The 26,898-nt window shown below is 39.3% G+C and overlaps 1 protein-coding gene across 13 annotated transcripts in view; it reads right to left on the reverse strand.

Annotated features, from left to right (window-relative positions):
* Positions 1 to 26,898, reverse strand: part of PARD3 (par-3 family cell polarity regulator) — a 693,206-nt gene that overhangs the window by 230,328 nt on the left and 435,980 nt on the right. For 6 of the 13 annotated variants that reach the window (XM_069729677.1, XM_069729674.1, XM_069729676.1 and 3 more), the window contains 6 exons: positions 16,823 to 17,050; positions 9,454 to 9,492; positions 9,089 to 9,139; positions 8,012 to 8,059; positions 7,751 to 7,798; positions 7,343 to 7,559 (listed from right to left, as the gene is read on the reverse strand). In XM_069729677.1, coding sequence (XP_069585778.1) covers positions 7,343 to 7,559; positions 7,751 to 7,798; positions 8,012 to 8,059; positions 9,089 to 9,139; positions 9,454 to 9,492; positions 16,823 to 17,050 — 631 coding nt within the window. The remainder of the gene's footprint in view (positions 1 to 7,342; positions 7,560 to 7,750; positions 7,799 to 8,011; positions 8,060 to 9,088; positions 9,140 to 9,453; positions 9,493 to 16,822; positions 17,051 to 26,898) is intronic. The other 7 variants (XM_069729684.1, XM_069729681.1, XM_069729679.1 and 4 more) reach the window with 3 other exon arrangements.

Below are 26,898 nucleotides of genomic sequence, written 5' to 3' on the forward strand. Positions count from 1 at the left end.
CCGTGTTCTTTTCCTTGAATGCCTCTTTTTTTTCTCCTGTAAACTCTATGTTGATGCCTTTGCCCAAAAAGCTCTACTTTTGTCTCATCTGACCAGAGAGCATTCTTCCAAAACGTTTTAGGCTTTTTTAGGTAAGTCTTGGCAAACTCCAGCCTGGCTTTTTTATGTCTCAGGGTAAGAAGTGGGGTCTTCCTGTGTCTCCTACCATACAGTCCCTTTTCATTCAGACGCCGACGGATAGTACGGGTTGACACTGTTGTACCCTCGGACTGCAGGGCAGCTTGAACTTGTTTGGATGTTAGTCGAGGTTCTTTATCCAACATCCGCACAATCTTGCGTTTAAATCTCTTGTCAATTTTTCTTTTCCGTCCACATCTAGGGAGGTTAGCCACAGTGCAATGGGCTTTAAACTTGTTGATGACACTGTAGACACAGGAACATTCAGGTCTTTGGAGATGGACTTGTAGCCTTGAGATTGCTCATGCTTCCTCACAATTTGGTTTCTCAAATCCTCAGACAGTTCTTTGGTCTTCTTTCTTTTCTCCATGCTCAATGTGGTACACACAAGGACACAGGACAGCGGTTGAGTCAACTTTAATCCAAGGTGGGTGGTGTGCCTTAACTATATTATGCAACAGCAGTAATGTACAGTTATAGAGCTCTGTGAAGTTATTTCCCCTTACATGTTACCCTTTATAAAGCTCATAGGATAATTTAATGCAGTTCCATAGGTAAAATCCCAAATGACGTAATCAAATCTGATTTTTTTTGGCTAGAGCAAAATACAGGCAAGGAACTTGGGCAACTATAAGCTCAATATAGACAGACTAGCAACAAGGTTCACAAAAATAAATGCAATGCCAGAACATAAAAAAGGCAACATTATTATTAAAGGGAACCTGTCACCCCCAAAATGGAAGTTGAGCTAAGCCCATCGGCATCAGGGGAGTATCTACAGCATTCTGGAATGCTGTAGATAAGCCCCGATGTATCCTGAAAGATGAGAAAAAGGAGGTTATATTATACTTAACCAGGGGCGGCCCCACTGCGGTCTGGTCCAATGGGCGTCGCGGTCCGGGGTCTCCCATCTTCATAGGATGACGTCCTCTTCTTGTATTCACGCTGCGGCTCTGGCGCAGGCGTACTTTGTCTGCCCTGTTGTGAGCAGAGCAAAGTACTGCAGCGCGCAGGCGCTGGTTCTCTCTGACCTTTCCCCGCGCCTGCGCACTGCAGTACTTTGCTTTGCCCTCAACAGGGCAGACAAAGTACGCCTGCACCGGAGCCACAGCATGAAGACCAGAAGGGGACGTGATCAAAAGAAGATAGGAGGCCCCGGACCGTGACGCCCATCGGATCGGACCGCCCGTGTGAGTATAATCTAAACTCTTTTTCTCATCTTTCAGGTTACATCGGGGGCTTATCTACAGCATTACAGAATGCTGTAGATAAGCCCCTGATGCCGGTGGGTTTAGCTCAACTTCCATTTTAGGGGTGACAGGTTACCTTTAACATTATGCAGAACATTAATCACTTAGGTATTCATGGTATTTAACGAAAAAAAGAATACAAATTTTTTAAAGTAAAAATAATAAACAATATATATTTTTATGAGTATATTGTACGTGCGAATGTCAGGACAGTATAAATTAGACTCGTCGAGCATTAGCGGGGAATCTGCAGGCTGATTGGCATGTAATTTGCATTGTTCAAGCATTCGGCAAGAGACAAGATGATAACGAACCTTTCAGCGCAACGGCAGAGGATACAAAACAAATGTAAAAAGCAGCAACTCCAGGATTAAACAATCTACAGTACATGAAATGGAATATGCAACAGGTAATATATTAATTTGCTGTCACTAATTAAACGCTATGAGGGAAAAGCGCATTTGGTAAGACAGCAGTGTAAAACAACAATAGTGAAGTGACTAATTGTTTTGGCATCTCCACATTATACCTAAAGATCACATTTCGTTGTTTTTCATTATTTAAAGGGTAAAAAAAACAAACTTAAACGTTACACCTTTGCACATATTTTTTTTTAATTACTTTTATTGTTCTTTTGGATTTTATTCCAAAGTTAAACAACTTTTTAAATGGTTCTCATTAAAATGTTCTACCATTTTGATGCTGTAAAGCAGGGGTAGGAAACCTCAAGTCCGCGGCGGCACATGATGACCTTTTATCGGGACCCCCGACAGAATCCCGGGAACCATAGTGCTTGGGGCGGCAGCTGTATTTTGACAGCCGAAGTATCATTAATATGATCTTGCAGTGTGAGCACGCGCAAACGGTGTTCACTACTGAACGTTGAGGTGAGGAAAATGAAAAATTACGTCCCGACAGCAGTATCGTGACGTATTTTGTTTGAAAAGTTATGGTGCAATTTGTACGGCCCCCGAAGGATGGTATAAATATACAAATAGCCCTTAGCAGAAAGAGTCCCCACCTCTACTACAGAGTGTCCAAATCCTTTACAAATTTGTCAGACCTCCTGTTCTTTGCTTCCTCTGCTCTTTCCTCCCTTCTTTGAGTGTTAGAGATAGCAGCAGAGAGGAAGACAAAACTGAACACAAATCTCCATAGCAAGGAGAAAGCATCTGAATGAAAGAAGAAATAACAGGCTATAGAACAGGAGTAAATTCAAGAGGAAATAAGTGCAGGATAGAAGCTGTACTGATTTGTAAACACATAAAAACTCGAACGCAGCCTATATTACTGATAGAATAAATCCCACAAGAAAAAAATGTGAAACTTAGTTCAGGCTGAAAACTGTATCAAGGGGGTTGAAAATGAATGAAGGAATAAAGGTCATTATTAATACAAAGAAACTTTTTTATTTTTTGTTAAATATATGCAATTGTAGTGATGCCAAATGGCGTAACTGATGAATTACATAGGTCTTTCGGAAAAATACTTGAAGTGTAGAGAATTAATGAAACTTCTTGAGACGGATTTTCAAGAATTTTAAAATGTTATGATTAGGTGGAGAACAATTGATCAGCAGAATGAAGCAGCAGTGGTGCTCACACAATCATCAAAGTCCCTTTGTTGCAGCAAGTGACACAGGGATGTCCATGCTTATGTATGTGATACTTTGTACATGGATACCATTGTCCTAATGTTCTAATGATCGGAGGGGGTTCAGGGGTGATATCATTACCAATGATATACTCATGACCCATTCTACAGCCTTAGAAAATTGCATCTTGTGCAGATTTGTGGACAGTATTATTCTGCGATAATTGCCATATATGCACAGTCTTGTCTTTTTAAAGAACTGAAATCAGAGTCTCTATGGGAGAACATAGCATAATGTTGTATATGCCATCTGCAGGAGTTTGTTGAAAGTTTTTTTTTCTTCTTATGAAATCTCTGCATATACTGAGTGGTGTTTGCCCAGCATTGATCTGTATAGTGGCCATATAGGAGATCTGTGTAACATGCACCCGAACATACAAGATGATGCATGAGCCTCTACCACACTCCCGACCTGTGGCTCTCCAGCTACTCCCAACATGTCTGGATAGTCACTGGCTGTCCGGGCATCCTGGGAGTTGTAATTTTGCAACACCTCGAGAGCCACAGGTTAGAGATCACTGCTGTAGTACAATTTCCAGTACAAATTACTTTGCAGTACAATGCACTTACTACACGTATCTGAATCCAGTAAATGGTTAAGAAGCGCTCTTCCAGATCACACTTTGTGCCTCTATTAAACTTAAATAATGCATTGCTACTCACAAAGGGGTGAATTAACGAGGCTTTGGTCTAGGAAATTTCCTGTGATGTCCTCACAAGTGTTTTGTTTATTCTGTGTGGGTGAATACTGAGCAACTTCTTGCCAAAAGCAAGAAATGACAATTAGTAATCAGAAAGAGTTGTGGTCAGCTCTGTCCAGGCCAGCAAAAAAAGATGAATTCTTCTGGGTGCACTACCCAAATTAACAAAAATGTGAAATGCTTTCAGTTAGTTTCTTATTAACAATCTTGTTCGTACTGTTCACTCCGCCATCAGACCCCCCTCCTAAACATGCTTAAATGATAAAGTGGGAGAGATATCTGGGGAGGGAACTTCCGCTTCCTATCTGGCAGGTCATATGGTCTATGGCAGCTAAATCGTCACCAAGCATAACACAAAAGGAAAATCAGTACAAGATACTGATGCATCGGAATCATACGCTGGAGGTCTTAAGATACCTTCACACATAACGATGTTGTTAACGATATCTTTGCTTTTTGTGATGTAGCAAAGATATCGTTAACGAAATCGTTATGTGTGACAGCGACCAACGATAAGGCCCCTGCTGGGATATTGTTGGTTGCTGGGAATGATCAGGACCTTTTTTTTGGTCGCTGATCACCCGCTGTCATCGCTGAGCCGGCGTGTGTGACGCCGATCCAGCGATGTGTTCACTGGTAACCAGGGTAAATATCGGGTTACTAAGCGCAGGGCCGCGTCAGCTTCCCGCACTGACTGTCAGCGCCGGCCGTAAAGCAGAGCACAGCGGTGATGTCACCGCTCTGCTTTACGGCCGGCGCTTACACAGTGCAGGGAAGCTGACGCCAGGGGACGTGACAGGAATGTGAGTATGTACTGTTTTTTTTACTTTTACAATGGTAACCAGGGTAAATATCGGGTTACTAAGCGCGGCCCTGCACTTAGTAACCCGATGTTTACCCTGGTTATCCGGGGACTTCGGCATCGTTGAAGACCGTTTCAACGATGCCAAAGTTGTTCCCCGGATCGTTCGTCACTGGAGAGAGCTGTCTGTGTGACAGCTCCCCAGCGACCACACAACGACTTACCAACGATCACGGCCAGGTCGTATCGCTGGTCGTGATCGTTGGTAAATCATTTAGTGTAACGGTACCTTTACATAATATTTACCCTGCCACGTCACATAAATGCTGGAGATGCCTGGGGGCTGTGGGCTCATTGCCACATATATTCTGGGATTGCCAGACTATATCCCCATTCTGGAAGAGCGTACAGGGGTTGATTTCTCAGGTGTTGGATGTAGAGATTCCTCTGGATCCTGTGACTTGTTTGCTTAATATTACCCCACCCTTCCCCATTGCCCATGACAAAGAGCCCAGCCAGGCTGCTCCTCCATATACTAACATCGGCGAAGTGTCTAATAGCCTCGTACTGGAAGAAAAGATCAACTCCCTCCATAAAAAAAACTCAGGATGAAGATTTAATAAATGAGGAGTATGCAGAATCTTATGGTCTGTATTAATAATCAACTTGATTTGTTCAATCGCATCTGGGCTCCATGGGATGACTATGAAACTAAGCCAACACATTGTTAAGTGCCTTCTTTCTTTTTTCCTGTGTCTTTTCCCCCACCCTGACTTTTTCTCTATCCCTTCCATGTACCCCACTTACTCTTAGATGATGTTTTAGATGTTTGCCCTAATTTTAGTAGGAGCAGCAGTGGCACTGGAAGAAACATCTAACATGTTTTGCATTATTTTGCATAATTTTGCTACATCTATACTTATGTTTATGATGTTATTTGTGCGAGAAAAAGGAAAATCTTTTAAAAATTAACAGATTGTTCTAAACAATAGTGCAGCGGCTGGTCTCTCATGTAAAGTGTGAAGCGCTTACAAGATATTTTCTATACAGCTTGTAAGTGCTTCTCTGAAGCTGACCCAATAGCTGCATCTGGCCGACTTTAGTGCCACAGTGCTCCCCTGTCACTGAGGAAACAAATCTGCCTTATCTAGCATCGGGAGTGCACAGTTTAGGCCAAGAGTGCCACAATTCCACTGGTCCAAAGTTTCAATCTAGCGGGGGTGCATCGTCCTACTAAAAATGGGAAGCTATGACATTGGGAATTTGTTCATCAAGATGGAAATGCCTTTAATCATCAGGCATGCATTATCCATTTGAGTCTAAGTGTAATTTACAATAGAAGATATTTTTCTTATAAAAGACTGAACGATTTCTTTAAGAACAAGTTCCATTCAATTTACTCTAACTTTTTTTTTAGAAAAATCTACTAAATTTTTATTATTGGTTGCGCATTACAATCGGATCAGGGATAGATGTAAGTACGATCTTTAGTAAGAGTGATACAGGATTTTCAGACTAGCAATTTTTGTAACCTAAATCCTCTTGGTCCATAACAATACCACCAAGTAAATGAAAAGTGGGAATTCACTTAGATACCTGCTCGCCGCTCAGGATTCTCACCTCTTGTCAAACACATTGTTGACCCCACTTGGCGGATTGGAAGATAAATCGAGAAGTGCAGTTTAAGTGTTTCTAGGCAGCAAAAAAATTCTCTATGTAGTTGAAGTCATTTAATGTCTGCAAATTCAGGATAAAAGTTAGAAAAAGACAGACATTCTCCAGTATACCTAACATTTGCCGGCTGCATAGACTTCCATTTTTTTTTATTTTGTCCTGAGGCAATCAACCTAAGAATATAGCTTAGAAATTCACTAAGATCCACTTACACCACCCAAAGCCTGGCTACAATATAGAAGATAAATGAATAGAGTCACAGCTGCACTTTTATACTTTTTAATGACAAACTGAAGTACTCGGCCCGGCATAGTGAACACTTAGAAGTAGCACATCCTGAGAAGAGCCAGTCAATTAACCAGCACATTCTGCGCATTACAAAGACCTTAGTGAAATAAGGAGGAGAGCAGAAATCAATGTTTAATGAACAGCACAATAAATGCTTGCTATTAGAAGGCCTTGAATGACAGGACTTGATGTAGATTAGTAGTTGTGTTGGTATCGGAGAAGCAAAGTCAGAGCAGAATTTAATCTATTTCTATAGAGCGGCTAACTCTTCCAAAGTATCAGATGTATAGATCTCATTTAAAGACGTGGGTCATGTTTTCGAGGTAAGAAGTTAACTTTGCCAGTTATTAAGAACTGGAGAAAAGGAAAGTCTTGCAAAACCTGGTCATTTTTGAGGGATCCAACAAATATTTGCCGTAATAAAATGAAAAAATACATAGATTACATTTTTTTTTTAGGAGCAACTGAAGTCATGGCTGGGATGGGAGTAACTCTATATAGCACTGACCACACTCTGTGCTACATTGTTTCTGTAACTTTTACTCATTTCCATGGAAGTTATGGAAATAGAGCAGCTCAGTTGCTCTTGGCTTTCTGTAGCTCTACCTCCAGTGGTGAGAGCTGGACAGAGATATTACAGTCTCAACCATGACGTTATTGGCTTGAGAACATCAGATGAATATGGTTTTCCTTGACTTTTTGGAGACCCTTGGGACCAATGAGAGAAACATAACATGGGTAGCTTGGACAGAGCCATGTGTACTTTATACAAGATAAAAGTTGTTGAAATGACCTACCTGAACATGTCTCCAAGCCCCTTCAGCATTCCTCCTTTCTTCGTTTTTCCTTTATCTTTGTCTCTGTCTTTTTTCTTTTCTTTTCCACTCTTGTCTTTTTTGCGCTCAGTCTTGTCTGAGCCATTGATTTGCCTCTCAAGAGAATGGGAAGGCTGGTCACTGGCAGTGGACACAGACTCGCGTCCTGATCTTGAACTCTCCTCGGTGTCCTCTTCCACTATAAAGAAATTAAGAATATGCCACATTAAGCATTAAAGCTGGGTAAAATGTATGGAGTCCAATATATGGATCACTGGACTATGATAGAGACCACGGAGACCACTTTAAAATGAAGCGCACACCCTTTAGTACTAGAACACCATAGTCAAGACTAGAAGTTTCCAAAAATTGGGCAATGGCTTAACCTACCCAATGCGGCTGAACTGTTCTTTTGCTCCACTAGTGTATTGCTAGCACCTGGTAAAGTATTAGAATTAGTTAGACATTATCTTATGCAAAACGGACAATGATGTCTCAGTTGTATACATGTGCCCACTAGATCACCAGTCTTCAACCATCACCCAACACCAGTGTATTAGCAAAATATGGAATGGTTCGTTAATAACAAATCAGTAAGGAAAATTTGTACAAAGAAACAGAGGTGAACCACTTGGCAAACAAATTACCTACCCCAGTCTGTAGAATTGTTCAATACTTCCAGCTGGGACTTACTGGTACCTGATAAAGTATTATTTGGGTGTAATTACTGTCTGTAAAATACATGGTTTTATCTTAAATTAGAGCAGTCTGCTTAATTTGGACATTATCTTCGTGATAATCGCCTATCTCCTTCCCCTCTTGCTTACTCAGATGCACTGAGGATAAACCCAACTTTGGGTATGTCTACACATAAGATCTTTGCTGCGAATTGCTCTGACTGTCTTCACACAACCGTAATAAGGGCATAACATGGCACCCACACTATGACTGCACTGTTCTACAACTAAGGCTCAGTACACACTGCGTGAACCAATCGTTTCCATATATGCTGGATATAGCTCTGGGCTCAAAAATGTAAACTTATGCATCGGGCGCTAATTATCTGAAAGGACATAAAGTAAAGCATTGAAATATATTACAAAAGTTCATAACTTTGCAAAAGTTGATCAATATTAAAGAGAGTGGTCACTACTTTTTTTTTTTTACTAATGGCCTATTCTTACAATTTAGATCTGACCATAGGAGGGGTGACATCTGTCAACCCCACAAACAGGATGTTCTGAAACGCTGCCGGAACATAGCAGCGCTGTCAAAACTATAGTGACCGTAGCCGGAAGATCCACTCACTAGTCTTTTGAATAGGATCTGCAGTATTTGGCTGTTGTGTTCCCGGCAGTATCCAAAATCTTCTGTTAACAGCTGATCACTCATTGATCAGATATTGATGGTCTATCCTAAGAGCACAGTTAGATGGTCGTATAAATTGGAACGTGATCGGAACACAGTGCACGGACTGGCCAGCAGCTCTCCTAACCAGAGCATGACAGCTTCATGTATTTCTTACTGCACCCTCAGGATAGGAAATCAGTAAAACAATAGTAATGGCCAACCCCTTCAAATTAAAAAAAGTTTTGCTACTCTTTCATGTTCCTTAATTCAGCACTGAGTGTTCAACGTTCAACACACTAAGGTACATAATGGGATTGGGGACACATGAAAGCCAGCTAAAGTATCATGCACGGACATCTTACTCTCAACCTCACCTACCCAGCTCTGAAGAACTGCTGTTCAATGGTTCCAGCTGTGACCTATTAGCAGCTGTTAAAAAAAAAATAAGGGAAAGTTTGGAGATCCAGACATAAGTAAACAGTCTACGTGATAAGTAAAGGTTTCACTACATGGCAACAACCTACGGTATATAACAATTAGCAAGACAGGTTAATTGTCCAGAGTGCAAAGTGCCCTTGTGAGAAAAATGACCCCATGTTGTAGGTATGTGCTCTGATCACCAGATTTAATTGTGTAAAATGTGAACATCTACAGAAACACACCATGTGTGGCAAAGAAGTCACATCATTGCACCCAGGGCAAACAGACAAGGACAAAAACTACTTAGGAAGTCTCTAACATACCCCATTCCATTGATCCGTTCAGGTGGGGCCCATTTGGATCTGTTAAAGGGAGACATACAAATATCTTACAGTCTAGATGTAACATCATGAGTGGAGTCTTTATTGGCGTTTCCCCCTTATCCCACTCTGACGAGCTGTTTAGCGGCTCCAGATGGGTGTGGATATCACCTGATGAAGTATTAGTTACAATAAGAGGTTTTCTAAATAGGCTCCACTCTGCTATTCTTATCTATACAAGGTTTTTGTTTTTTGTTTTTTTTTTAGGTGGAGGCAACAGCGGACATTCAACAGAACGCGGCCTATTATGGTATTTGCAATCATGCCCGATAGTGATGCAGCAAGGATGACTTTACCAAGGATTAATTAAATACTTTCATTACCTAAGTGCATACATGATGGTATAATTAATGCTTTACATACGGGATAATTTACAAGAGAGCTGCTATACACTATTTAAATATAGTAGACATAATAGAATATACTGAATATATTATTACATGCTAATTAAGTCACATAGCATGCTATTCATTCGTTGCTCGTCATGCTCGTCGTAAACTAGTCAAACACTTCCATTATTAGAGCAGGACTGTAAAGGAAATAAAGCCGACTTGCTCATCACATAATGATGTCTCCTCTGAAAGCCTTCTACCTTGATAATGCACAAGAGATGGGCATCATGACTGCACTAGGTAATTTCAGCACGGCAAAGAGCAAGCTCGATGATTTTTGTGACTAGAAACCCAAAACAAGGCAATCTGCTCTTATTTCATTACGCTCAGGCTCCTCAACCTGCCAGATTTAAAGAGCCAATTTAGGAACCAACTGGGACTCTAGAACACAAAGAACAGCTCTCTCCGGGCTGCGGAAAGACTGCAGGCGAGCAGGATGTCACATTTCTCATGCCTTGGGCTCTACTGCATATGATCAGATCATCAGAATAGTGGAAAAAACAATCTACAATGTAATAGCTGCACACGATCCAAACTTGGAGTAAGGGATCTAGTGTCAATGCACTCTGACAAAGTGCTGTGTGGTATACTTTGAATACTGTGCAAAATTTTGGGTGGGGTATATAAAAAGACATAGTTGAACTAGAGTGGGTGCAGAGAAGAGCCACCAAGAGTTGAACACAATATCAAAACAGGCCATCAAACTTGGGGCTATTCAGTTTGGGGAAAAAAAGATTACTTATGGACGATCTTATTACAAAGTACAAATTTACGACGGGACAGGACAGAGACCTGTATGATCTTTCTACAGTTAGATCTGCAAGACGACATGATGACAAGGGGGCATCCTCTAAGTCTAGAGGAAAGAAGGTTCAATCATAATCATAGACATTGATTTTTTTTTATTTTTTTTGAGACTATGGACCCCTCTACCACATGAAGATGTAATGGTCAATTCACTTTAAAAAAAAAATAAATAAAATAAAAAAATCAAGGAGGGCCAGGATGTATTTCTTAAAAGTTATAATACTATGGGTTATAGGATCTAAATTCTGGAGATGAGAGGTTGACTACGGTAACTACGGTACTCATTTTCCGTATAAGTAGAAAAGGAATTTTTCCCTTAATATGGGGCAATTTGTCTTTTGGGGTTTTCACCTCCTTCTGGAACAAAAAGTTAGGATTAATGACTACATTTTATTTGCAGGTGTCTTTTTTTTTTTTTTTTTTTTTTAACAATGCAGACTTGTACAGGCTTCATCATTCACTGCATTAAAGGAAATATTCTGAAAATGGAATCAGATTGCCAAGCACTTTTCTTCGCATTTCATACACTTGAGAATAGAAAACTGGGGACAACAATGAAGCCAATTACAGAAATGAACAACATTTGGAAGATACTAGACAGCACAAGAACTGTCAGCCATTGATGTTAGTTTATTAAAAGCAGAAACAATGGACAAGAGGAATGATCTAAGAGACTAACAGTGGCCAAAATTGTGATTGCTAGAGGACTTGGCCAGAGCACCTCCAAAAATGGCAGGTTCTTGGCATGAAGTTACTACCTACCAAAATGTTCCAAAGGACAGTCTGTGTAGCAGAGTAAGCATCATGGGCATCTAAAGGGTCAGATCACACATTGCACTCACACCTTGGTACATATGGGAATGCAAACATGATTAACGTCCAGAGTGTCTATGCTGAGCCCAAACAAATGACAAAGGGGCTTCAAAGTGGACCATGGAGTAATGGAAAATGTCCATCATGTGAACGACAACAAGGCTGTTTTAATGGTATAACACTCCATGCCACACTGCAAAAGTTATTCAAAAATGGTTGGAAAAAAGGACAAAAAATTAAATGGGTTGACTTGGCCTCCAAATTTCCTAGATCTCAATCAGATTGTGTTTCTGTGGAATGTGCTGAAAAGACCAAAGCAATTCATAGAGACTGCAATTCACAATTTACAGGATTTATTTCAATGCTTCCTAAACTCCTCTCCTCACAGCCCTGAACTGTTGAGGTTTTCAGAATTTCCCAAGTATTGCACAGGCGAGATAAACATATTTTGAGAACTGCCAGAGACAGAGCCGCACGGTGACTAGTCAGAAAGGCGAGTCCTCGGTAGCTTCTCCCTGCTTGCTCCTGTGTAGTGACAGGTCTCTGCCTATACATGCTCGTAGTGAGGGACCAATTACTCCAGGAGAGCAGGTAGGGAGAAGCAGCTGAGACCTGCCTGTCCGACTAATCTTCCTTGCGGTTCGGTTCCCGGCGACTTTTAAAGCATGATTTTTTCTAAAACGCTACGGCGTTTCAGACTCAAATGGCATGGCTGAAATCATGCAGCCATGGCCAGAATCATGCTGACTGTTGATGAGGCCAAGTTATCTTTAACAAGACAGACAGCACAGGAACCTTTAAGTTTTTTGGAGCCCATACCTTGTCAGATTGTTTTTTTCTTTATTTTTGAAGCTTGAGGGACGTGTACACAATATTGTAACATAAGAGCAATTTATATTGTGTTTTACAGCATGGAGAGTAGTAGTTGGGCACTACAAAGTCTCATTATCAGAGTGTATGTTTGGGTCTTCAAATCATATGCTCAATAAATCGTATTCTATTGCTGATAATCATTTGTTGCTGTTCATACATTGTGTGTGATCTCCTGTTTGGTTCGAGATGGTTCCGTATAGTCCTGTACACACGTAGCATCCTATTCTTTCTAGACAGATCGGTGCCCATCTTTTCTCACAGCAATGTAAATTTGATCTACAAACCACAGTTAGATCAAAACCCTACGTTGCTCGAAATTCATTTTGGCAAAAAAGAAAAGTGGTTCAGGGGTGGGGAGAATAATACTGACAATTAAGGGGACAAAGAGGGTCATGGATTCAATATCTCAAATAATTGTGATGTATATCCCATCCATGTTGTGGGCTGAAATCATTTTAAGGCCTGTGAGCAGAGGAACTCACAGACCAAAGGGTCACTTCTGTAGAAGTGTCACTGTCCGTGTGTCAGCACATTGACCATTGTCTGAGGGATTCCATTATTGAAAGATGGCAGTGATACCCTTTAGGCCAAGCTAATTAGGATCACTTTACACAAGTCTAACCTCTTAGCCTGCGACGGGCCGGCACGGGCTGACATTTAGCCTCTGTGCGGTATGAAATCCATGGCTAGACAAAATGTAATCTAATTTGTTTCCATTCATAAAGAAACTTCCCATTGTGCAATGACCTCAGCAAACATAATTTAGTAATTTAAAGAGACGTATGGTGGGTGGGAAAAGGGCAAGGCACAATTGTCTGAGGTGGCTGTTCAATGTATGGAAACAGAGTGATGAATAATTACAATTCATCATTTCAGACTCATTACTGAGCACGCCATCCCTCAAAGTAAGAAAGTACAGGAAAATGCCATTTCCTCACTTAATCTTGTCGCTCACAGATTGTGTTTTTTAAAAATCCAGTAATTATTCTGTTTGAGAAGAAACAGGCACAACATTCCTCCAAAAACAAAAACGCAACTAAGTCTAACATGATGCAAAATAAGCAATTTTACCAATCAAGTGGCACAGACCGCAGATTGGCTCGGCTGACACTTCTGTGATTTACCCCTTTCAACATAAAGAAAAATCTTTAGATGTTGGGTAATAAACATATGTAGTTGTAATATGGCTGAGAATCAAATAATACAACAGGCATTGCAGATATACACATTTTATATTGACAGCTACGATGTGTAAAGTTGTTTGACAACAGAAATGTTATCTGAACAGTCAGCCTGTCATCGAAGTATCAGATCAAAATCAGAAATGCAAGTCTTTGGGTCCGCGGGAAAAAAAAAAAAAAAAAAAAATCGGGACAGCACTTGGATGTGGTCGGATTTTCAAGGACTGCAATATGAGAGGGTGGAGAAACTTTTCTTTTAAAGTATGAGAAAAACTAATAAAACTCTGCGAAACTTGGACTTAAGTCGCTGATGAAACTTAGTCAGTTCTTCTCATGTGAAAAAACTTGACTTGTAAATGAGGCTTAAGAGTGAGAGTTTTACCTAAATAACAACCTGATCATTACATACATTACGACGACAAAATTGTTCCTTTTCTACATCCAAAAGAAAAAGTTATTTCAATTTTTTTCAAAAATGAACGGAAATTAAATTGAAATAACGTGGCACTTGTCCCGAACACTAAAGTGCAATCTGACGTGGAACGTTAAATAAACTTTAAATGACAATCATTTTCCAATTTGGAAACTCCTGTGAAAACTTGGCATTCATTTATTTTTTGTCTTCTCTGAAGAATTTCGGCACACGTTTTCGTGACTTCTATGAATATGTGACAATATTAATCTGAACTTTAATGTAAAAAAATAAAAAAAGTATTTATTTCCACATGAGGAAACAAATTCCAATTCTGGAACATAGGACGGAAACATATCTCTCCCCTGAAAACAGAAGGTCTGTGAGTTAAAATTTAACTGACCGGTCCACCCCCCAACATGTTCTGTTGGGGAAAGTCAGTATGCTCCCATGCACATCAGATGGTTGGTCGCTCCCATAAAAAACTGTGGGTTCAGCTGACTTTCAACTATAGTGTATAGGGCCTTTAAGAGAAATCAATCAGTAGGATCATCCCCACTAAGTGGTTTATATGGGCAAGCAGTCATAGTGAAGCTTAAAAAAATAGGATTATTCCAGAGAAATTCTCCTATTAATATGTAAATAAGCTTGTCAGGACTTTGCGTCAGACATAAATCTCCAGAGAATCTGCCTCCAGAGCTTTTTTTTAACTGAAAGAAGTTGTTACCTGTGTGAGACATGTAAATAACACAGCACAGTAGAACTGAACTTTAATTACAAACATGTTAGCAGCTGCAGCTCTCTCAGCTCTGCTGTATTACAAACCTGTCTGCCTGTCAGATGGAAGCTGAAGCACAGAGGAACCTGCAGATGTGTGAGGCATAATCACACACTGCTCTGCAGCGAGATTAGGAGAGAGGCCATTACAGATCTCACTGGTAATGCGTCCTTTCATTTAAACTAAGTTCTGGGGGCAGAATCTGAGAGAGATCTACATCCGGCCCATAGATCTTAACAACCCATTTACAAATTAAGAAAAAAAAGTGGATTTCTCTGAAGTAAGACAATCAGGTTGCAGACATTAAGTTACAATTTTTTCCAACTTTTTAAGACCAGCATGCCCTTATAGACAACTAGAAAACTTATACCTACATGACTAAGGCTAAAGCCACAAAAAGTTTTTGCAGCACTACTGATGGATTTTATAAAGTGACAGCTGCACTGCAGAAGACTGCGTGCAACTTACAATATTCTTTAGCCTACAGCTTAATAATTAAAATCAATCAATAGCACTAAAAAAAAAAGTCTTGTAGTCCTAACCGACAATCTACAAAGACAATTATTTCAACTTGTATACAGCAGTTTTGGCTGTTAGTTTTAGTCTATTCAGACTCTTGTAATGCTCAAAATCTGTCTGTTTTAAAACGCAGCCTCATCCTACTTTGGGCCATGTTATGGCCAACTTCACAATGGGCTGAATGTTTTCAACAAACTGTCCTGATCAGAGGCTGTGACATAGCTGCATGTACACATATCGGTAGAAGTCTCAATATTAGACATTTGCTCATCATTATGACAGCGACATTGACAGCATAACAGGCTTTCTAAGTCTGTAGTAAAGGTCCTTAAATATTACTTGTACTATGTTGATAGGTGTGTGTTCATATATATAAATCCATGGCAACACTGATCAGGAAAAATATTCATATGAATGAATTATTCGGCCTATGACTGCATCGTATATCAGGTAGTTAACAGGGTTCTCCAAGAATGAATGTAGTAAAATGGCCACTATCAAGGACTGAAATGGCAGCCAGTTCAAAGTCTTGTGTCAGGACGCGCTGCAGTCTGAAGAAACACAGCTCCAGAAATAGCTGTCTCAGCTGACAGAGGAGCTGTATCATAAGCACACATATTTCAGTGAGCTGAGGAGAAGGCTGTGACATCAGAAGAAATAAATCTTCTCCACGGCTGACTGAGCGCACATTTTTTGTTTTTATGCCTCAGACCTCCATGCACAGTCGGCTGAGGAGAACATTATTTCTTCTCATGTCACAGCACTTCTCATGCAGCTCCCAGATAAGTGTGTTTAAGATGCAGCTTCTCTGTAAGTTGAGACTCAGGTCTAAGGAGCAATGTTTTTTCAGACTGCAGCCCCTCCTGAAACGTGATTAAAATGGGCTGCCTTTTGAATTACATGACAGGGTTCATTTTATTATATTCTCGTAGAACCCCTTTAAGTTGTAGCGCAAGCAGTACACTAGAACCTTAAAGGAAATAAACTAAAATGTTCTGATACAGAAATTTCAATCTGGCGCCATAAGATAATGTCTAGAGTAAAATTATACATTTTCAAGGTTTCTACCAATGAAGGTCTAAGAAATGGCCTTCGATGAGCAGCACTCTGCCAGGATTTTCTGTGTTTAATCAATTAAGTGGACTGTTGTATTGAACTTTCCTCAATAAAACCCTATTAATTCTACTACAAAAAAAAAAAATCAATTGTCTAAATTGGGTACATTACTACTCTGGGACCTGATGAGAAAATGGAAAGAAGCACTAATAAGATCAGTTATGTATAATTTCCAACCAGTTTAGATGTCTGGACAGAGGAAAGCAAAAGAAGTTTCAGCCCGGATGATCTCTACTCTAGAATAAATGTACAAGAACTGTACTTTGATCCTCTCAGATACAAATAGGAAAGACCGTTTTCCCATTTACTGGTTATGGGAGGGAGTGCCGATTAGAAATAAACTGATTGTGCCAATTAGAATTAGATGATCACTGATTGGGCTGTCCTTCCCAGAGGACGAAATATGCAGTGCGAAACTTACATGTCTCCATTCCTTCATCGTCATCATCAACAGGTGGCTTGTCGTAGGACTTGTCGATAGCAGCTCGGAAGCTCTCGTTGCAGCCTCGTCCTCGAATAATCCGTGGGCGTGGGCGATGGAAAGGAATGTCGCCATTCAAAGTCACCTCCGCTACGGCTGTCTGAAGACTTTCTAATGAGCTGGATTTCTTCAGGCCTAATGAAGGCCCCACATCTCTGCTGGGGGAACCTTGGAGGTCAAAAGGAAAAGTTAATTGGGTTTAGTATAAGACAGTGCATGATTGACTATTCAAGTCTTCAGTTAAATTCTGCAGGGAGGTGTTTATATTAGAAACTCTTTCATATTCCTTTTCAACAGTTTGAAGTTTGTTGAAGAACAAATCTATTAGTCATGTCATTTAGAAAAAGAATCATCTTAAAATCAAGATTCCTTTGTGTAACAGTTCTTTCCCATCACCTTCACATCAATTATTTCTACCATGAAACCTAAAAAAAATGGTCAAAAGTTTCACTCTTGTTATGTGTAACATAAGGATTTAAAGGACACCAGACAGAAGATTTATGCTGTCCAGACCATGGTCAGCACAAAATCGTGACAGGTTACCAAACCACAGTAAAAACACAAGTAATAGTGTCAGGGCACAGGAATAAGTGCCCAGTAGTCAGCTGATAAGCTGTCCCTCCAGCTTCTTTCCACACAGGTCAGCTTGATGAACAGGCCTCTCCCTATGCCCAAACAGGGCAAGATTGGTCAATCAAGCTGAGCTTGGCCTGAAGAAGCTGCCTAAATATCTTCCCTCAAATGGTGTTCCCCTTGTAGTGAGCCCCTAAAAAGAGTTGTCTAGTTCCTTATCCATGGCCTCCATAAATACATACACACACATATATGAGTTGTATCCCGGGTCGGCATTGTAGCTCCACTCTCAACCCTGAGTCCCCAACTGGTCTCCTTAGACCAGTGTTCCCCAACTCCGGTCCTCAAGAGCCACCAACAGGTCTTTTTTTTCAGGATTTCCTAAGTATGCAATTATCACCTTGACAGGCAAGACTTCAATCACCTGTGCAATACTAAGGAAATCCTAAAAACAAGACCTGTTGGTGGCTCTTAAGGACCGGAGTTGGGGAACACTGCCTTAGACAAACAATGTCACACAATGTCAAGCAGAAGAAGCACGGTTTACCTCCAACAAAATGGTCAATAGCCACTAACTAGCTGCAGTGGTTATGTGATATTTATTATGCTAAGATACCAGTCGGGAACACCGGGCAGAGAGCAGAGCAGCACCTCCAATCTGGGAGGAAAGTGTAGATTTTTATTTTTACTTTCACTGGAATTCTTCTGCTATTAAGGGTTTAAAAAGAAAATATAAATTCCTCCCTGGCTTGAATGGTCAATCTTTTACATTTAATAATCAGCCATAAGTAAAATCCTTTAAAAAAAAGTATTAAACTAAATATTTTATAACTTGGCCTTTTTTGCAGTCATTCTGTACTGTAGACTATGAATACTAAGAATGTGCTAACTAAAAGAAAAAAAAAATAAAAATATATATATATATATATATATATATATATATATATATATATATATATATATATATATATATATATATATAGATATTTTTTTTTTTTTTTTCGAATACAACATATTTTACCCTTTTTTGTAATCCCTCCCTGCAGACCAAGTTATAGAAGGAGAGAATGTCTTTGGCATGATGTTATTAACCAGCAGGGCACACTTCTGCCGTTTGCCGTCATTTACTGAAAGCACAGACACCGCTTATTAATTAGTATTGGCTTGTCAAGTGCAAGTTCAAGATGCTTTGTACAGATAGTACTTAAATGACAACTGCTCACAGAAGATGCCAGACTCATTACACGAACCTTCATGTCCTTAAAATCGATCTTTACTTGGACAACTTTTTTTGTATGAAAAGTGGATGAGAAAAATAAAGTTTGACAGCAGAAGCTTGATGCAAAATCTTACCAAAATTTGAAAAAAGTAATTTGTGGCATCAAGTATTAATGACAAACACTTTGCCTCCAGGTTTCTAGGGCATTTAAAAGGGCGCAACTACTTCAAAATCTGTACGTGAAGCAGTAAAGAACATGGTCCCTACAAGGTTTACACCAAATTTACATCAATGTACATTCAGTATATACGACAAGTTGTTCTCAAGGTACAAGCTCCATGTGACCACTAACTAGATAGTAGTCAAAACCATGTCCTTTTGGTCTCCGTCTGGCTCGTACAACATCAGTAAATCCCAAAAAGGGGTTCAAAATAGTGTAGTAAACTAAACAGTTCCAAACATCAAGTAAAAATATAAGTATTTGTCAAATGCATACCTTTTTCCTCCCCAAAACTTGATCGCAGTAAGGCTACTTTCACACATCAGGTTTTCGCTGTCAGGTTAAATGCGGCTAAATTTCAAAAAAACGGATCCGGCGAATGTTTCTGCCGGATCCGTTTTTTTTTCTCATAGACTTGAATTAGTGCTGGATTGCGCGGGACGACATTGCTTTTCATCCGGTTTTTGCCAGATCTGGCAAATCATCCGTTTCTGGAAAAATTGTCCTTAGCAATGGTTTTTTGTCTCCGGTGGAAAAAAACCGAAGCGCAGGATCCGGCTGTATGCTGGAATGGAAGCCTATGGGAGCCGGAAGGTGCCGGATCTGGAAAATGATGGATTCCAGCGCCGGAATCCTTTATTTTAAACTGAACATGCCCCAATTTTTTTTTATCCAATAATCTAGATATGCTAGCCGGATCCGTTGAAAAAAATGGATCCGTTGCATCAGTTTTTCACAATCTGCGCCGGATCCAGTTCTTCCAACATTTGCCGGATTGTACCTGATGCAAAAAACCTGATGTGTGAAAGTAGCTTAAAAAGCAGATGTTTTTCTAATCCTAATCAAAAATTTAACATCAATATACAAGTCAAAAGTATGGACACACTTCTTCATGCAATACTTTTCTTATTAGAATGTGCACATTGTCGTTTCACAAGGCAACAAAACAACGAAGGAACAAATATGGAATCAAGGAGCAAAGAAAAGTGGGAAATAAACCAGAATGTATTAAATCTTAAATTCCTTACAATAGCTCCCATTTATGCTGATGACAGCTTTACACCACCTTGGCAATCTCTCCAGCAGCTTCATCAGGTCGACACCTAGAATGGCTTTCCAACAGCCTTGAAAGAGTTACAATAGGTACTTAACACTTGTTGGCTGCTTTGCCTTTACTGTGCTGCGGTCCAACTCATACCAAACCATCTCAATTGGGTTGATGTTGGGCGATTGTGGAGGTCATGTCATCTGATGCATCACTCTCCCTTCTTAGTTACATAGCCTTGAGATGTGTTTTAGGTCATTGTCCTGTTTGAGCCCAAATGGTGGTCCCACTTAGTGCAAACCAAAAGGCATGCTGCTGCAGAATGTTGTAGTCGCCTGCTAAAAGTGCCTTGAATTTGGGATAAATAACCAACAGTGACACCAGCAAAGCACCCCACCCTCCATGCTTCATGGTGGGCACCACACATGTATAAACCAGCTGCTCATCATTTCGGTGTCTCACAAACACTTGGCAATTGGTATAAAAAAAAATCTGAAATTATGACTCATCAGACAACAGTACACATTTCCACAGGTCCAGTCTGTGTCGTTCGGCAAAAAAAAAAAAAAAATCTTTTGTTTGTGGCCCTCAGTAATGGCTTCTTTAACCCGTTCACGACCTTTGAGGTATATTTATGTCAAAGGCCGTGTCCCCAACTTTGATGATGAAGTACTGATATGTATAGCACAGGCGATTACACAGCTTCATGTCTCCTAATATGACTATTGAAAACAGTAAAAAAAAAAAAAAAAAAAGTTTTTAAAAGTAGTAAATAAACATTCACACCATCCCCCCTTTTTCCCCATTAGAAAAAAAAATAAAATAAATTTAAAAAATACATATACTTGGTATTGTTGCAGTCAGAAATGTTCAATTAAAATATTAAATAAATTAATCCGGTTGGTAAAATGCGTAACGAGAGATAAAATCAAAAAGCTGGAATTTCGTTTCTGTGGTCACAGCAACAATGCAATAAGAGGCGATCAAAACATCACACCAACCCCAAAATGGTAACAATAAAAACATTCAGCTCTGCGAGCAAAAAATACGAGCTCACTCAGCAAAAAAAATTGACATACACCAATTTTATTTTTCTTGCAAATTGTGGAATTGTTTCGACTACTTAAATAATAAATAAAAAACCTATACAAGTTTGGTATCAGCATACTCATACTGAACTGGGGGATCATATTGCCAAGTTAGCTTTATCAAACTCTCATATGGCTATCTTGATGGAAAAATAAAACAGTTATGGCTCTTGGAAAGAGGGGAAGGAAAAACGAAAAAGCAAAAACAGGAAACTGCAAGGTCATGAAAAGGTTTAAGCATTTCGACCATAAAGGTTCTCTGGACGGCTGATGTTGAGATGTGTCTGCTACTTGATGTCTGTGCATTATTTATGAAGGCCTTTATCTTCGGTGCTGTCAATTTGCAGTTTCTGAGTCTGGCAATTCTGATGAACTTATCCTCTGCAGCAGAGGTAGTTATTGGTCTTCTTTTCTTGGGTCCTCCATGAGAGCCAGTTTCATCATAATGATTGATGATTTTCTTGACAGCATTCTGGCTTAGAACAGTTGTGGAATAAGACTTAGCACTATATGGAACTGCTTGCCAACATTGACTATGAAAAGACACCTGATGATCACAAACACTTCCTGAAGGCTGGCAATTCCAGAAAGAAACTTTTATTTTGATGAAGCATACGCCTTCATTGCAAACCAGTCAGTTGACTATCAGATGAAGAATTCCAAAGGAGTGTAAAGCTGTGATCAGAAAAAAGGGGCACTTTTAAAAATGTAAGGTTGAAGAGACTCTGGTTTATTACACGTGTTTCTTTACTCATTGCTCCTTTGTGGTTTGCTGCCGTCATTTGAATCTACAATGTACACACTCCAGTATGAAAAAGAAAAACCATTGCATGACCAAGTAAGCCAGACTTTTGACCGATGTTGTACATACTATATAAAATAATCCTAACTTAAGTGATACTGTCATTACTATATATTAGGGGGCAATCACAACCGTCTGATACAGATCTGACTAGATGCTAATAGATAGCAATAGTTGAAAGCCCTAGTATCTGCATGGAGTTTTTATATCCATCCTGTTTACGTGAGTTTCTTTCAGGTACTCAGATTTCCTCCCACAATCCAAAGACAAGTGGATAGGGAATGTACATTATGAGCCCCAATGGGGACAGTGATGATGATGTCTATAATGTGGAACAGAAGATATTGGCGCTACATAATAATAAGCTTCATCCTTTGACAGCTCTAGACTACTGGACAGTGTGTTATGACTATGAGGGGTGGAAGTGGGAGAGTGGGAAAAAGAGAGAAAGATCGGGAAGCAAAGGGTAGCTAGTTGTGCCGTGAAGATGCCATGAATTATAGGAGTAATTATTTCTTATATGACGTATTAGCACAACACCTACAGATTATAGCTTATTGTCAACTATTCAAAATGTCTAGTACAAATAAGTGTTCATCATAAAAGGAACTGTATAGTATTCGGAAACCATGCTTGCTTTCTTAACAAAACTGCGTGCTTGGTAACTGGGTGACCAAAAACGGCAGCCTATAGGCTTCAAAATGGCTGACATCTCTTTTTTTTTCCCCACTTCTAAAAATTTGAGCAGTTTTAAACAGGAGCCATAACTCCAAATAGTAAAATACTCCGAGACAGTTTATAAGTACATGTACCTTTCCTAATGAGCAGAAACGCTTTACAGCATATGAAAACCGTATATTATTAGATAACAGACAAACAAACTGACTTAACAACCTCATCCACCGTGTGTAGGCTGATGGATTTTATATACCAAGGGAAATGCAGGCAAATATATCTCTCTAAATAGCTGCTAAACACCATTTCACTAAATAAATATTTTACAAGTTTAATAATTTTAATAATCCTGTTATTTCCCCTTTCTGCTTTCCTCTGCACTTTAACAGTTTTTGCTCATACATAAGCCAGACTATTAAATACAATAGGAATTCATAGAAATTACCTTGCCGAAATCAACAGCTGAATTGGTGCATTTAACACTAAGTGCTGCTCTGATTGGCCACTTATACAGAGGGCAAATTAAGGTCAAATACATTCTGATTATACAGTATTTTCGGTAATATTCTGATTCTGATAACCTTAATAAAGGGAATCTAAGTTGAAGACCGCAACGCAAATTAATTCAGTGTGGGAGTATTTTGTACATGGCAGCATGAAAGGATTTTGAACATCTATGAAAAATGCTTTCATCCGGCTTCTTCTGGCAAAAAAAAGTGAAAAGCGACATTTTTCCAGACTCCATCAGGAAAAACACCACAGATGTACCATCTGTGGTGTTTTGTCCTGACGAAGGAGTCGGATAACTCCGAAACACGTTGAATAAAGCCACATCCCATATGACATACGTCGGGACTTTCACTTATTGAGCAGCGCAGACTGAATCCACGTCTACCCAAAAAAAAATTTCCAGCAGGGTGGAACAGGCAGGAAGTCGGCATCTACCAGCAGGTAAATTCTTACCCTCATGACCAAAAAAAAAAAGACCCCGTAAAGTGACAGATAACCCCTTCAAAGAAATTGGACCTTCTTACTCGAACACACTCTAAATACCAGCCTTGATGAATTCACCGATAGACACATACAATCCAGTGCTGCTTAGCACCAGTGTATAGTGATGATGATAACGTTTTTCAGTTTAGGCCATCAACCATTCGTAGGCTGCAAATAAAATGCATGACATTTAGCCACAATGTGTGGTAAAAGGTCTCTTAAAACATATCTAACTACTCTGTGTCCCTAATGATAGAAATATCTTATAGATATATCTCACCAATAGTTTGGTAAGTCACATGTAGGAAACCTCACAGCCAAATGTTGGGGAACAAAACATTAAAAAATATCATTGTGGCCAAAAAAATAAATAAACCACTTTTCCTGGACACAAGAAGACTATTCTCTCATACCTTCTATGACCCAATTGATGGATGCCATCTGAATAACATGTTAATAAATCTCCTAATATTGTAGTTGTCCTATGACTACATATTCATTTAGATTAACCACAACATAATTATTCTAAACGAAAGACAAGACTAGAGTAACACTATTGAGGACCCAAAAATCGGAGATGGAAGTCAACTGGACAGACCAATCTGAGATGTCAACCATTTACTGACATGCCAGTTGTCGTACCACCGTGTGTGGCAAACTCTACACCGTAAGAGCCCCTAGGTCGTTGCACAGAAGGTGGTAATGTTTTGCTGTCAACCCTTGTAAATGAATTAGCAGCTTTAATGTGTCCATCGGGATGACTGAGCTGTGGTTTACCACTGAAGTTCACTCCAACCTTTGCACTCAACTCTAAACATTCAGGAAGATCAGACAACCCAAATAAACCAGAGGGGAAAATAATTAAAAGGTCTATTATGTTGTCCGCCTGAGGAGCTGTTGACTTTACATGACTTATCAATCTAACAACTTTCAACTTGAGTCTCCGCAACAAGGTTTTTACAACTGGTCTGAATCTAAACAGAGAGGAAGAAAAATACTTACGATTTATTAACATAATTTTGACACCTACTTTTCTTCTCGCAGTTGTATATTTCTTCTCTATTCCTTTTCAGTGGAACGTGTTAACCTCTAACCCTTTCAAGTCATGAAAAGAAATACAATCATTTTATAACTCTGAGACAGATACTTCCATTATGAGATGTCTCCCTCTCAAGAAGACTAAAGATTTTTAATGAACTATTTATCTTTTTCCAAACAGGTAACTTTGTGGTTGAAAGACCTGACCTTTCCCCTCCGGAACATCATAACTCAAGACCCGCTGGACAGAGGATGCTTTTATCAAAGCACTTATTTTACAAGCCAGACAAAACCTAATTTGTGCAAGTAAATGCAAGGATAGTGCGGTATTCACCTGACATATGCTGATCAATCGCCAACTGTCTCTTTAATTGCTAGAGCACAATCAACTTGAGCTTTTCTACAAGTATGAGAGTATTCATGGTTGCCAGCAGTACAGAAATTTCAGGACGGTCTGTAAAAATAGGGCACTTTTTTCACAATCTGTAAAAAAAAATTTTTGATGACCAACAACAAAAAAAAGAACCAGGGATGGAGGAGAGAAATATAGATAGATAAAATAATGATACTCTAGTAATAAGGACAAAATAGTATATACAAAGCCTTTATTTAAATATATATGGCAATGGCACCAACACTGTGCCTGTACTTGGAGACAAAATACATAAAAGAATAAAATTTCTAAAATTATATATATATTTTTAAGGACGGACCATATAAAATCGGATTTAAACCTTTAGGATGAGACATACACCAGCCAAATAAAAAAGGAGAGCTATCCAAACATTCACCAGTATATATATACAAAAGAGGGGAAATAATAACCGTACCAAAAAGGGTAATAATTATGTGCAACCATGCAAAGAAAAAAGTGCATAGTGCATATGTGCAAAAATAAAAATCACATCTCCTGCAATCAGAAAGAAAAAGGGGTGTGCAAACTTTTGCAAAAATTCCCAAAACACAATATATATAAAATATATGTTAATATACAACAATACAAAAAAGGGTGAATATGAAAAATAACTCTATATAAACTGAAAAGGTGTATAATGTGAAAAAAATGTATATATATATATATATATATATATATATATATATATATATATATATATATATATATATATGTGTGTGTGTAAGGGCAGGATAATAATCAACGATATAATAAGGTCCACACAAGTGAATGATAGAGTGACCACAAAAAAGTAATGGGAGGTTATGACATGTAAAATACAGAGAGTCGTTGGATAAGCCTAGGTGTATAGAGCAGCACAGAAGGACTTATATGCAGTGTATCAATCTATAGGGCTGATATATCAAAGGGAGGTAAATCCAAAGTAACAGGGTATGCGGGAAATCAATAATAAATACCTATATACGTCCGTCCCTCCAAGATACAGAGCACCCCATTTTTTTTTATATATACTATTTTGTCCTTATTACTAGAGTATCATTTTATCTATCTATATTTCTCTCCTCCATCCCTCGTTCTTTTTTAGTTGTTGGTCATCATTTATCCCGAGTGGTTTGCCACTCATACTTCTGTGTTGGGCCATATTCCACTTATACATATTACTATTATTTTATGATGCATATGTATATATCCTCCTTTTTTTTTTTTAGGTATTGGTGGGTTGGTACTGTACACTTTTTCAAAAAAAATTTTTAAAGGTGTCCATGATTTCATTGATGCTGAAGAAACGTTTGCAGATAATTTTGATTGTAATTATAAAAATTTTAAAATTACAATGAATACAAGCAATGTCCTGTTAGATTTAAGGGCTGGAAACATGCATCACTTGTTTTCCAATGAGTCCATAAAAAATGTTGTCTATGATTTTTTTGATTTAAAGAGTCAAAAATTGGCAATCTTAGGGGTTTTTCAATCTATAAAGTGATAGACTATCACTATGATCCCTTGTGCTCAGTGGCAGCTGTGCAGTGAAAATGTAAGACTCCCGAAACACATTATATAGATCGGCAGGCAGCCATCCCAGCTGGGTCTCCCACACAGAAGCGCTCGCTTGGTCAACCGATCTTCAGAAAGCCACTGCCAGCGGCTCATCTCCGGGAGAACAAAAGGTCCATCACAGTCGGACATGGCGGATCCTTGACTTCCATACAAATTAGAGTGTCAGCCAAAACATTTGTTACCAGCATATTTGGCCAACATTAAAGAAGTTGTCCACTTGGACAACTTCTTCTCAGACCCGTTGTTTGGCCCCAATAAAATAATAAAGCTTGTACTCACATCCTGTGCTGGCGCCGCTCCCGTGGTGTTGGCACAAACTCTCCCCCAGGGCTCTCGTGTGGTGTTGTGACACGTGACCCCGGCGCCCAATCAGTGTAGGTGTCTCTGTCCC

This window comes from Ranitomeya imitator, chromosome 6, assembly GCF_032444005.1.
Source record: "Ranitomeya imitator isolate aRanImi1 chromosome 6, aRanImi1.pri, whole genome shotgun sequence".
NCBI lineage: Eukaryota > Metazoa > Chordata > Amphibia > Anura > Dendrobatidae > Ranitomeya > Ranitomeya imitator.